Source organism: Brassica napus, chromosome C5, assembly GCF_020379485.1.
Source record: "Brassica napus cultivar Da-Ae chromosome C5, Da-Ae, whole genome shotgun sequence".
Classification (NCBI taxonomy): Eukaryota; Viridiplantae; Streptophyta; class Magnoliopsida; order Brassicales; family Brassicaceae; genus Brassica; species Brassica napus.
Window position 1 is genome coordinate 35,473,074 of NC_063448.1, and position 14,366 is coordinate 35,487,439.

Here is a 14,366-nt window from a genome sequence, read left to right on the forward strand (position 1 = left end):
GGCCGTGTTGGATAAGGAAAGCTTAGAATCCGACATGGATCCGAGTTCGTCCAAAGTTGAATTTTTCCTTTTTTATTTTGGTGAGCGGGTGTTAACCCACGCGCGTTGACTTGTTTTCTTAATTGGTTTCGCGTGATATGTGGCAAATTTGAGACAAAGAGGAACTTTAGAATTGTTTAGGTTAGACTCTTTGATGAACTTAATTTATTCAATCCAATAATTAATGGTCATCTTTTAATCTTATTGTGTCTATTAATGTCTGTTAATGTGTCTATTAATGATTTTCCCATTATCAAGATTTTGAACAATTATCATTCTTTGGAGGTATATTCGGGTTTGTGGGTATCCTACTGTTTGTTTGGGTTTAGATTTATTTGATTTGTGTAGACTATTTATCTGTATACAGAAATTAATGTTTTTTTTGTTCCATTCAAAACAACTTTTTGGTTTATTTTGGTGTTGATTAGGTAATTTGTTTGGGGAGGCAAAAAGGGTTTATCTGTTTAGTTTGAAAAAATAATCAAAATAAATTTTCCGTGTAAACAAAAAGGTAATCTATTTCTTTTCACAATTCCCTTTTTTTTTTTTAATTAAACTCTTTTACTTGACTAAGTATTCTTCTTAAGTATTTTTGGAAAGAATAAAGTGATAAACATGAAGATCCTTATTCCTACTATGATTTAACTTTATCTCTATTATAACATTATCTAGTTAACATATGACTTCATATGTTGTATATATATTCATTGTATTGAATCAATAAACATACGCTTTCATTTGGAAGTTTTTGGTGTTTCGGGTCTTCTGGTTGTGATGTCTCAAAGTCAGCTTTTGGGCAAATCTGGTGATTTGAAGAATGCGGAGGGTACTAGGAAGAGGTTGAAGATATCGGTTCCCCACTTTGACAACACTGAGCTTATCAAACAGTATGATAAGACCATCATTGGCAGATGTATGAATCCGGAAGCGCAGGACGTGAAGGCTCTTATTGTGATGCTTCCCAAGATATGGAAGGTGGAGGACCGTGTTGCGGGCACTGATCTGGGGCTGGGAAAGTTTCAGTTCGATTTCGTGGAGGAGGAAGATATTGAGACAGTTCTCAAGTCTCAGCCTTTCCATTTTGACTATTGGATGGTTGCGTTAGCCCGATGGCAGCCAAAAATGCCACGGGATTTCCCAGCTGCAATTCCGTTCTGGATCAAAATCTTGGGGGTTCCTTTGGAGTTCTGGGATGCTCCAACTTTTCAGAGCATTGGTGATGCGCTAGGAGAAACTGTGGAGGTCGATCTTGACTATGGCAGAATCAAGGTGATAATTGACACTAGGAAGGAGTTGAGCTTCGATACAACAGTGGACTTTATTGGAGGGGAGTTTCACGAAGGGGATGAAGCGTTTATTTCATTGAACTATGAAAAGCTGTTTGGTTTTTGTGAGACATGTCTTAGTCTCTCTCACAGCGTGGACTACTGTCCGCTTACTGTGAAGAGTCCTCAGAAGAAGAAGGAGGTTCGCGAGCTACCGATCAGTAGACAAGAAGATCGTGCTAGGAGCTACAAGGGTGTGGTGATCAATGGAGATGGGGGACAGCATGGCAAGGGAAGGGAATATCGCGAGTATCTCGGTAAGGGTAAGGGGAAGATGTACGAGGAGCATGAGACAAAATGGGTTGGGTAAAGGTTCCAGAGAAAGGAAGTTCTAGGTATCGCTCAAACCGTACAAGCTACAGAGGAGACGAGGATGGTTCACGTTTCAGGAGCTCTCGTAGCGATCGATCACGAGGTTACACTGCAGAGGAACGTACAAGGCCGCATCAGGGGGGCGCAGCGTGGATCAAGCCCAAGAGCGGGGGTCGGAGAGGAGGCTCGGGAGGAGGGAGAGATTCCACAGAAGGGCCAGGGTAGCGCTTCGAGAACTGTTCTAGAGACTTCACTTCCGCTACCGCAACAGGACAGCTCAGCTATCATCCTTGCGGAGGTTAATAAGGTACCATTGATTCCTGAGAGTGAAGAAAATGGATTAGATGTGGTGAATGATTTGTTAGGAGAGGACATTGTTGATGGTGAGGATGATGGTATGGAATTAGATGAGGAAAGTGTTAACGTAGTGGGAAATGAAGAGGATAGTGATGATGGTTTTAATAATCTAACTGATGGGGATGTGGCGGTGGAAGGGAACAATGATAAGATTCCAGAAGAATCGCATGAACTTGACGAGGAGGCTATACAGCCTGAGGTAGCTGAGGGGAAGGAACAAATTCCTGGAGAAGCGGATAAGAAGAAGGTGGTGCGCAAGAGTTTGTTTAAGTCTTCTGCTATTGCAGGGGGTTCTACTAAGGCAAGAATGGTCCAAGCCCTCGTTGCCACCCGCAAGCGCACGGTCAGTAAAACTGCACCTCGTCATGGAGAAGGAGCAAAACAACAGGAGGAGAAGGGTCCCTCAAACCCCAAACCTAATGTAACCAAAGTTTAGAAGTTACATGAAGATACAAGAAGTGGAGCGGGTATGCGAGCAGTTGGTGTGCTCTATTTTTAATCTTCAACTTGTCTTTCAGTTTAATAAGCTCTATGAGCATATGATTTGGGTTTTTTTTGGTTTAATGTTTGGTCCTACTTGTTCCCTGTGTTTTATTGGCTTCCCCTACGAGGGATTGAATTGGAATAGAATGAGACTCTTTGGTTTTTGGTTTTGGTGTGGAGGTGACTGTGGTTTTTGTGTTCTTACTCTTACGGTTTTCAAGAAACAGACACCATGTTTGCAAGGTGGATTTCATTTAGAGGAGCTACTGTGTTTGGTCCCATTAAACAAAGCGCAGATATCAAAAGTGTATATGGAGGCAATTGATTTGGTGGAGATTGGACAACACGAAAGAAGGATGGTCTTATTTTTGTTCATGGTTTGGTATTATAATTGGTTTTTTATACGAATGCAATGGTGCTCCTCTGTGGAATTTTTTCATTTATGGGAATCAGGGAATTGGGCTCAGGAGGTCCAACAAATATGGAGGGGTGAGGCTTTATTTTTACGGAGTGTTTTGGTGATACAATATTATATGTCTATGAAGGTTTTATACGTCTCACAAGGCACACATAAGAGTTGGTACTTTCTCATGTTTAATAGAAAAAGGAGGTTAATTATATGTATTTTTTTGGGGAAGGATTTCAGAGGTTACACGGGTGTTACAAACCTTTGATGATCAAGAGCTTAATTGGAGTGGTGTGGAGAGCACCTGGATACATGGGAGAGGGGAGAATATTTTCAATATATATATATTAATTGGGGCGGTTTGGTTCATGATACAAATTATATACTCGTATATAATGAAATATCAGTTTTCTGTCGAGTGCAGTCTGGTTACCCAGGGTTTCTTCACACCCGATAATCTAGCTCTAAGGAGTTTTTTTCTAAAAGGTTTTTATGATAGTATTGAGTTGGAATTGTAGAGGTGCGGGAAGTCACTGGACAATTAGTTATTTACGGGAAATATGGAATAAACATAGGCCGGATTTTTTGTTTCTCTCTGAGACAAAACAAGATTTAGTTTACCTTCAGGGTCTTCAGTCTCATTTTGGTTATGACAATTTAGTTACAGTGGACCCGGTTGGTGCGAGTGAAGGTTTGGCGTTGTTTTACAATAATGAATACCAGGTTGATATCCTATATACTAGTAATCGTATGATTGATGTTGAAACTTTGGCCCTTGGAAAAAAAGTTTATATGACCTTTGTTTATGGAGAGCCGGTTCAACAGTTACGGGATCAAGTTTGGGAACGGTTAACAAGGTATGGCCTAGCAAGGTCAGAGCCGTGGTTTATTATTGGAGATTTGAATGAGATAACTGGGAATCATGAAAAAGATGGGGGGGCCATACGAAGTGCAGGATCTTTTGTACCGTTTAATGACATGATTAGGAATACTGGACTTTTGGAGTTCCCGGTCCGAGGAAATCAGATGTCCTGGCAAAGAAGAAGGAAACAAGGAAAAAAGAAAAAAATTATGGTTCGGTGCCGGTTGGATCGAGCTTTAGCAAACGAAGATTGACATACACTTTTTCCATGCTCTTACACAGAATATTTGAGAATGGTGGGGTCCGATCATCGACCGGTGGTGGCTTTTCTGGACAATAAAATAACAAGACGGAGGGGACAATTTCGGTTTGACAAGAGATGGATTGGACAAGAAGGCTTATTGGACTCGATTGCAAGAGGGTGGGGTGAATCCTCATAGGCGAATCCGGGGGATTTCGTTTCAAAAATCACAAACTGCCGTCATGAGATCTCTACATGGCGGAAGAATAATCCACCTTATGGGAAAGAGAAAATTGGAGAACTCCAGAAAGCACTTGAAGAAGTCCAAACAGATAATACTAGAACCCAAGAAGATATTCTAGAGGTCTCAAGGAAGTTACAGAAAGCTTATAAGGATGAGGAAGAGTACTGGCAACAGAAGAGTCGTAATATGTGGCACACTTCTGGGGATCTCAATACAAAATTTTATCATGCTCTAACAAAACAACGTCGTGCTCGTAATAGAATTGTGGGTCTATATGATTCTGATGGAAACTGGATAATTGAGGAGCAGGGGGTAGAAAAGGTGGCAGTGGATTATTTTGAAGATCTGTTTCAGACAACAACTCCTACTGGTTTTGATGGTTTTTTAGATGAGATTACACCCTCAAGTACACCACAAATGAATCAAAGGGCTTGTTCGGTTGGCAACTGAGGAGGAAGTTCGACAGGCTTTATTCATGATGCATCCGGAGAAAGCTCCTGGGCCGAATGGAATGACGGCTCTCTTTTTTCAACACTCATGGCATATAATAAAAAATGATCTATTGGAAATGGTCAATAGTTTTTTGGCATCGGGAAATTTGGACACAAGGTTAAACACTACAAATATTTGTCTGATTCCTAAAAAGGAGAGACCCACAAGGATGACTGAACTCAGACCTATCAGCTTATGTAATGTAGGATACAAGATTATATCTAAGGTATTATGTCAAAGATTAAAGGTATGTCTTCCATCACTGATCTCGGTGACGCAATCGGCTTTTGTGCTTGAACGTTTAATATCAGATAATATTCTTATAGCTCAGGAGATGTTCCATGGTTTGCGAACTAATAAATCGTGTCAGGACAAATTTTTGGCAATAAAAACGGATATGAGCAAAGCTTATGACAGAGTTGAATGGATCTTTATCCAAGAACTACTAACCAAGATGGGATTCGGCCAGCATTGGATCCAATTAATGATGGAATGCATTTCCTCGGTTCAGTATAAGGTTTTATTGAATGGACAACCAAAAGGACATATAATACCACAGAGGGGATTACGTCAGGGGGACCCTCTATCCCCTTATCTGTTTATTATGTGTACGGAAGCATTGGTCGCAAATATTAAAAAGGCAGAACAAAATAAGCAGCTAACGGGTCTCAAGGTTGCTAGGGCCTGCCCCCCCCAATTTCCCATTTATTATTTGCAGACGATAGTCTTTTCTTTTGCTTGGATTCTCTTGTATATATGGAAAGGTAGAAACAACAAAGTTTTTAGCAATTTGGATATGGACCCGAGAGATACTCTCAAACTGGCAGAAACAGAATCGTTACTTTGGGTGGAAGCACAAAATTCTCAGACTCAAGACATGGAACGCACCCAAATTCAAGTATCTTCGATAATAACGAGTATACCAGGTAGATGGTGTTTTACAGACGGATCTTGGAAAAATGAGGATAGCTTTTCAAGGCAAGGATGGTATAGTACCCTGGAAGGCTATGATGGACTAATGGGAGCAAGGAACACGAGAGCGAGTCAGTCGCCACTACACTCAGAGATAGAGGCCCTTATATGGGCAATGAAATGTATGAGGAATCTTAGACAAGCATGGGTTACTTTTGCAACGGATAGTGCTCAATTGGTGAAGATGGTGTCGGAACCAGAAGAGTGGCCAGCCTTTGCAAGCTATTTGGAAGACATAAAAGTTTTAAAGAGGAGTTTTAACAGCTCAGAGATCATTCATATACCACGGACACAGAACTTAAAGGCGGACAGTCTCGCACGCAGTGCAAGAAAGCAACCGTCGTTTGTCGTCCATATGGATGCAGAGCTACCGGGGTGGTTCGCAGAGTCTACATGAGTCTGCTTTGTTTGCTGACAAAAAAAAAACATACGCTTTCATAACATATTTTATGGTATCAGAGATAAGCTCTTACAAACTCTGGCCTAATATTTTCTTAAACACATACATGACCGATGATAATACTTCATCATCGACCAATACTACTATTCCGACAACACCACCAGCTATCATTGCTGCGTCGCCTTACTATCTCAACCCCTCGGATAATCCAGGAGCTCTGCACTACAAAAAATATGGGTATTGGTAGCAATTCACGGTATCACGAATTCACCAACTGCTATTAAAAGTATCAAAATCGGATCGTAACTCTATTATAGCATTAAAATTGCGCTGCAAAAAAATTTCACTAAAAAACAAAAATCACTGCAATAGCTAAAAAATAATTTAAGAGCCAAAACACTTGGCCAATTTTTGGTTTTCCGCCATTCTCACTCCAGACATCTCTTTATTTATTATTTTTTTTTTTATCAAATATCCCCTTTATTTCTTATGGCACAATCACCTTGAATTCAAAACTGAAAATCTAGAACCTCTTCTTCTTCATTGTTTGCTTACGATCTCTCATCATCCAAGTAAATGAAAAATTATCCCGTGGGGTTTAGGTCTAGTCCTATGGATGAGGAATTGATAAACTTTTATCAGAAGAACAAAATTCTGGGTAATAGTTGGCTCCTTGACGATTCGATCAGCGAGATCAACATCTATAGCTACGAACCAGCGTTTCTGCCTGGTAAGTTTCTCAATCTCAATTCACCTTGAAATCAATCGTGTTGTCTGATTTGGGTTATCGAAGATCGAATCGAATGATCTTGTGTGGTACTTCTTCTCTCGTATGAATCCACGAAGAAGAGGCCAAGGAGGACTACACGTTCTGGGTTTTGGAAAGTTACGATAGGAAAATCAAGGATAAGGGAACACTGGATCTGCTCTTTCCGAGAGAAAGTTCACCGGTTCGGGTGACACTCTTCATCTTGCTCCTCCTGTAACCTCTCTCTTCCGCCATCACTTATCACTGTGCTACACAGGACTCGCCGAACTTTATACCGTCCAATCCTCCTCCCCCTCTCGGCCGTCACTCCTCACTTCCTCGCCTCACCGTCAGATCTGCCGTCACATCCGTTCGGTCATTTAATCCTTTTCCAAGTCTTAGAAACACCAAAGTCTTTGTCTTTGCTCTGTTCTTGGCTAGAGTTTGGTTTTTTCCCTGTTCTTGTTCACCTTTATGCTCTATGTTACAATTTAAAGTCTTTACTTGCCTATAGTTTATGTATTTACTCCGTTTCTTCTCTGTTTTGGTCATGAAGAACACTTGACTAAAGTTTTTATCTTGACTAAAGTACGGTGCTTTGATTGTTACGACAGCAGAGAGGGAGCGTGGAAGTTGGAACCATGATGAATGCATTTTTGGGGGTTGATACACTTAAGCGATGAAGAGAGTTGTAGTCTGCTCTAATAAATTGATTTTGTTTGATACTCAAGATAATATATTGATATGGTATCAGCTGAACTCGAGAAGCAAGGCTATTGTGACCAAAGGTTTGGCTTTTAAAAACTTTTAGTTGTAGGGGAAGTTCAGAGCTTGAGATGTCTCGTTTTCGAAAATTGATTTGTGGTTCTTGTCGTCTCATTATAGGACTTACACTTCGAAATCGATTCTGGGTTAAGTCTCTGACTGTTTTTTCATGTCTGTTGCAGATGAATGAATCCATCTTAAAGGCTGCTAGGTATTTGATTCAGTAGGAATGGTGTAGAGCTGTTGGTTCCTATATACACACACAAGCTGAGATTATGTTAAGGAGAGGTGGCAATGAAGAGTATGCTTGGAATAAGTATTAGTGGCTTATTATTTATCAAACTACCGTTATAATCATGTCAAATATATATTTGTTGGTTTTAGTCGATTTGGTTTTGATTTTATTACCATTGTTTCTGTGTTGCTCTATTCGTAAAACTACACTGCATAATTGCCATAATTTTTATGAAAATGACTATTGTAACTACTTTTTACGTATACAAAAAAAGAGTTTAAAGTTTAAATTTATGATTTAGGGTTTAGCTTTAGGGTTTCGGTATAGAATTCAAAATTCTTATCTTTTCACACTATAACTTCAAATCATAAATTTAAACTCAAAATTTAGTTTTCTCAAAACTTAATCTCAAAACTTAAATTCTAAACTCCAAACACTATACCTAACTCCTAAATCATAAACAGTAAACCCTTAACTTTGTAAAAGTTATATATAAGTCTAATTTATGGAATATAAAAGTTATATAACTTCAAACCACGTACAATACTTCAATCTTAAACTTTGACTCAAAATTTAATCATTTTTTAAATCTAATATCAAATTTTAAATTTAACCCTCAAACACTAAATCTTAAATCTACACCCTAAATATAATATACTAAACTCCAAACTTACACACTACATACAAAGTCATAAATGTAATCTTTTCAAATAATATAATTACTAAACTAAAACCTATTGAAATTAAATCATAATCATAAATCCAAATATAACAATTGTTTCTATATACAAATATTAAAAATCATTTTGTTTTTTAAGTCAAAATAAGATCATATATATATTTAAAAATAAGCAAGAAGGGTGGATTGTGGCGTGTAGAAAAGAAATAATAAGAAAGGTGAATTGTTGCTAGCCAATAAAATAAGAAGACGAGGATTGCTAAATATTTTAATCTGAACCGTTGATAGAAGTTGATCTAACGATCCAGATCTCATTCGTATCTCTTTGTTCCTTTTTCCCCTCTTTCTCCAGATCTAACGATCCAGATCTTGTGACAAAAAAAAAACAATCCAGATCTAACTCATCTCCTCTTTCTTCTCCGCTGGTGTAAGGCTGGTCTCTTCTCCGGTTCAGTCTCTTCTCTGCTCCTCCGCAGTCTAGACTCCTCTCTGTTGCTCTGCAGTCGTGGCTCCTTTCTGTTCCTCTACATTCGGCATAGAAGATCTTTCCCTTGGCGGCAAACGATAACCGCGGTTCCATAGAAAACAATGTTGAATCGTTTCTTGAAGACAGAGAGATGACGTTGACGTGGTTGTCATGAGAAGAGGTGGTGGTCGTGAATCCGACGGGTAACTCTCTATCTCTCTCTTTCTCTCTCTCTCTGAATCTGATATTTTTGTTCTTGGTAAAGGTGGTGGTCGTGACAGAGCTTGTGGTCATGACCATAGAAGACGTTCGTGAGCAAATGTGGTGGTCATGACATTTGCCGAGGTGTTCGATTAAGTGAGAGTCCTGTTGTTGTTCTCTGTTAGTGTTTAAAGTTTATGTGGTTTTGAAGTTTTTTTTTGGTGCTAGTGAATGCTTTGTCGTGTTTCTAACGAATCTGAGATCGAGGAGTCGAGAATTATAAAGGAATTGCATCTCAGGTTTTGGTTTCTTTAAGATATATGTCCATTGAGTATCCCTTTTTCTGCTTGCTGTTGGTTTTGATAAAGAATGTGTTTTTCTTGTTGTTTCCAGGTCAGTGAAAGAGCTCAAGATCGACTCCTGAAACGTATAACATGATGAAGCAGCTGGCACTTTAGTGGTGGTGGTGGTGGTGGAGCCGAGCAAGAAGAAGAAGAAGAAGAAGAATAGAAAGGCGGAGTAGAAGATGACGACGGCGTAGATTAGTTTTAGGTTCAATTAGGTTTTAGTTTAATCTGTTCTAATTAGTTTTTGGTTTAATGTGTTTTGGTTTATTTAATCTTTTAATTCTGGTTTAGTTTTACATTTATTTGTAATCTAATTTTAATTAATAAATAAAATTTATCTTTTGGTTACAAATTAATTTTTGATTTAATTCTAAATTACGTTATTTTTAATTAATTAATTATAATTATTTTATTTTCAATTATAACATTACATCTTTGTCATTATAAAATATTTCACAGCACTAAAAAAAGGCTATACAAAATTATATAATAGCACAAATCATATGCTAGAAAAAACTATCATATAGCTGATGATCAAAGCTATAATATATTTACTTATAATAGCACATGAAAATACGCTATGATAGAGGAGGGGTCTATTATAGCTGCGGCTGTCAGAGCGTTTACAAAAACGCTACGAAAGCCCTATAGTAGCGTTTTTCGGGTGCTACCAATACCGATATTTCTTGTAGTGCTGATTACCACTGTTTTGCTCAACAGCAACAACTACCCGGAGTGGTCAACGGAACTCCGTAACTCTTTACAAGCTAATCAAAAGACCGGCTTCATAGATGGAACAATACCAAAACCAGATACGGAACCAGATCTTTCTCGCTGGCCGGCTGCTAACTCAATGATTGTTGTATGGATTCGAACTTCAATAGATGCTAAAGTTCGTTCAACTGTCATGTTTGTTCCCGAAGCACACAAACTTTGGGAAACCCTATGCTTCCGCTTCTCCGTCAAAAACGGTACCCGCATACATCAACTTAGAGACGAGATTACCAACAGCAAACAAGAAGGTCAATCGGTACTTGAATACTAGGGGAAACTTACTAAACTATGGGAAGAGCTATAGAATCTTAAGACTACACGACCGTGCACTTGTGCTACAGCTGCGGAAATAGAAAAAGAGCCTGAAGATGCTCAAGTCCATAAGTTCTTATTCAGACTTGATGATTCTCGCTTCATGTCTCTTCGGTCCTGCATTACAGATGAAGATCCTCTACCCGATCTTAACGTTGTTTATTCTCGAGTTATTCGAGAAGAACAAAATCTTATTGCTACCAAAACTAAAGAACAACGCTCCGATGTTCTTGGATTCTCTGCAAAGATGGAACCAAGTAAGGTCAAATCTACTTCTACGGACAACACAAGCTACCTCTCGCGTGATCCTAATCGCTCCTGCACTCATTGCGGACGAAAAGGACATGAAGTCTCCGAGTGTTTTCTGGTCCATGGGTATCCAGAGTGGTACCAAGAACAATATCAACGGTCAACTACTACAACTCCGGGACAGAATTCAGAAAGCTTTCGTGGAGGAAGAGGAGGACGTTCAGGCGGAATTCCAGGACGTGGTTGCGGATGAGCTTCTCATACTACGGCCTCCATCAGCAATGACCAGATAGCCTCGTTGATCACACTACTTCAGAATCAACAATCCAATCTAACCTCGGAACGTTTGTCGGGTAAAACAAATATAACTGATGTGATTCTTGATATATGAGCTTTTCACCACATGACTGGTGATCTTTCACTTCTCTCTAAACTCACGAATATGTCACCCTTATCTGTGACTTTCGCGACTGGACAAGCATCTCATGCTACCAAATACAAGACTTTGCAACTCAGGAAAGATTATTCTCTTCATGATGTCCTATTTGTGCCAGATTTTGACTGCACTTTTATCTCGGTTTCGAAATTATTAAAACAAACTGGATGCATCGCTATATTTACTGATACGTTGTATGTTTTACATGACCGTTTTTTGAGGACTATGATTAGAGCAGGTGAAGAGCGTGAGGGGGTTTATTATTTTACGAGAGTCAAAGTAGCACGGGTTAATGCAGCATCATCTTCAAAGCATTCTTCAGCGGTTCTGTGGCATCGTCCTCTTGGGCACCCATCTTACAAAGTGTTATCCACACTACTGGTTTTGATAGTTTTAAACTATATCCTCATGATTTTAGTCAGTGTGAAATTTTTTTCCGTGCTAAACAAACACGAAAGATGTTTCCTAAAAGTTTTAATAAAGCTGAGACACCTTTTTATCTTCTTCATTGTGATGTTTGGGGACCATATCGTATCCTTTTTTCCTCTGGTGCAAACTATTTCCTCACCATTGTAGAGGATTTCTCGCGTACAGTATGGAAATATTTGATGTTGAAAAAATCAGAGGTATCGAAACTACTACAAAACTTTTGTGCTATGGCCGAGAAACAGTTTGGGTACAGCGTCATGATGGTTCGATCAGACAATGGCAGTGAATTTATGGTGTTAAAAACTTTTATTCCAGACAAATGGGATCTTACATCAGACGTCATGCATCGATACACCACAACAAAACGGACGTGTGGAAAGGAAACATCTACATATTCTCAATATTGCTCGTGCTTGTTTATTTCAAGGTCGTCTACCTATTGAGTTATGGGGAGAAAGTATAATGACTGCTGCACATATTATAAACCGGACTCCATCTCCGGTGTTATAAGGCAAAATTCCTTATGAATTGCTTCACGGAAAACAACCTGACTACAATCTCTTCAGTGTATTTGGTTGCCTTTGTTATGCTCATCGACGTGCACGTGACAAGGATAAATTTGGAGAGAGAAGTCGCAAGTGCATCTTTGTGGGATATCCATTTGGAAGCAAAGGATGGCGCCTATTTGATCTCGAACGTAATGAGTTCTTTGTAAGCCGTGATGTGACTTTTTTGGAAGAGATGTTTCCCGACAGTGACGATTCTTCTTATGTGTCTCCTCCGGTGCATCAGACTAATATACCAGTTGATGATTTGGTTGAGTCAATTGGTGAATCAAGGGGGAGTAATACCTCTACACATGCACCGTATCAAACACCAATAGCTCTGCCTTCATCTCTGCCATCTCCTCCTGCTTCCCCTGATGATTTAAATCCTCCAGTGTCTTCTTCAGACATTATTGCTTCTTCTTCTTCTGCTGAGCCAATACCATATTCTATAGAGCCATCACTGCCTGCTGTAGTCTCGCCTGAGATGACTCATGATCCTCCTTTACCCGGTTTGTTTGAGGTTTTAGGACGAGGTCAACGCAGCAAGAAACTGTCTATACTTCTAAAGAACTTTGTTACAAATACAGCTCAAGATACACACCCCCTCGCGCTCCTGCTACCTTCGATCTTGATCCTTCGATAACGGTTTCAGGTAAGACACCATATCCTATTGCTAATTACTTACGTACTTCTGTCTTTATTAAGCAGCATCAAGCATTCCTAGCAATTGTCACTACGGAATCAATACCTAAACATACAGTGAGGCTGTACGAGATCCATGGTTCAATGGCACAATGAAAATTGAAATTGTCGCCCTTGAAGAGAATCATACTTGGGATGTTACGCAGCTTCCACCAGGTAGGAAAGCTATCGGCTGCCAATGGCTATATTCAAAGAAATATAATGCTGATGGGACTATCCAGCGTCCCAAAACTCGTCTTGTTGCACTTGGCAATTGAAAGAAAGAATGCTATGATTACAAAGATACGTTCGTTCCAGTGGCTAAGATGAACACAATTCGGTTTCTTCTTGCAGTATCCACAACTAAGGATGGGAAGTCCATCATATGGATGTACATAATGCCTTCTTACATGTTGATTTAGTAGAAGAAATCTATATGCAGTTTCCACTTGGATTTAAAAGTAGCAGCCCTAATTAATTTTGTCGCCTACGAAAGTCTCTCTATGGCCTTAAGGAAGCACCTAGATGCTAGTTCTCTAACTCAGCAAAGCTCTCTTACCATTTGGATTTATTCAGAGTCATGAATATTACTCTCTCTTCTCTTATGTTAATCATACCAAGAATTTTTGTCTGCATATCTTGGTCTACGTTGGTGATTTCATCATCGTTGTGAATGATATCTCCATCATTCAATAATTTAAGAACTACCTCCAAACATGCTTTAAAATAACGGATTTGGGCAAGATGAAATACTTCCTATGTTTGGAAGTTGCTCGTGGCCCTGAAGAAATTTTTGTTTCTCAACGCAAATATAGGCTGGATATAGTTGCTGAATGTGGTTTACAAGGCTGTAAGCCATCTTTGACCTCAACAGAACTTAACCGCAAATTAGTCACGGCTGGTGATACAAATTCACATGATATTCTCTCGGATCCTCACAAGTACCGTCGGTCGCCTCATCTACTTGACTTTCACTCGTCCTGATCTCAACTACATCATTAACATTCTTTCTCTATTCATGCAAAAGCTTCTTGAAGATCACTGGCAAGCTTCCCTCCGAGTCGTACGCTATCTAAAAGGGACTCCAGATCAAGGTATAATGTTGCGTGCTGAAAGTAACATGAAAATCACTGCCTATTGTGACGCTGACAGGTCATCTTGTCCTTCTTCTCGGCGGTTTCTCAGTGTGTATGCTGTATTTTTTTGTGATTCACTCGTGTCGTGGAAAACAAAAAAAGCAACCAACTATTTCTAGATCTTCAGCTGAAGCTTGAATACTGCGTCATGGCTGACACTACCAGCGAACTTAAATGGCTTAAGTGCCTTCTTCTCATGCTTGGCTTCTCACTTGATCAACCTATTG

At 39.4% G+C, this 14,366-nt stretch overlaps 2 protein-coding genes across 2 annotated transcripts; both read left to right on the top strand.

The window, feature by feature from the left end:
- Positions 1–813: 813 nt before the first annotated feature.
- Positions 814–1,674, top strand: LOC125587225 (uncharacterized protein At4g02000-like). Its single transcript, XM_048757431.1, has one exon. It carries the CDS (start codon positions 814–816, stop codon positions 1,672–1,674), a length of 861 nt encoding a protein of 286 aa, XP_048613388.1.
- Positions 1,675–10,154: 8,480 nt separating this feature from the next.
- On the top strand, positions 10,155–11,202 carry LOC111211455. The gene is made up of 2 exons (XM_022712550.1): positions 10,155–10,604; positions 10,789–11,202. The coding sequence occupies exons 1-2, from the start codon at positions 10,155–10,157 to the stop codon at positions 11,200–11,202; spliced, it is 864 nt and encodes a 287-aa protein (XP_022568271.1).
- Positions 11,203–14,366: the final 3,164 nt, after the last annotated feature.

Coding starts and splice junctions, on each gene's coding strand:
- LOC125587225 (XM_048757431.1), top strand. CDS start 814: ATGTCTCAAAGTCAGCTTTTGGGCAAATCTGGTGATTTGAAGAATGCG.
- LOC111211455 (XM_022712550.1), top strand. CDS start 10,155: ATGATAGAGGAGGGGTCTATTATAGCTGCGGCTGTCAGAGCGTTTACA. Junction 10,605..10,788: donor GCAAACAAGAAGGTCAATCG/GTACTTGAATAC, acceptor CCTGCATTACAG/ATGAAGATCCTCTACCCGAT.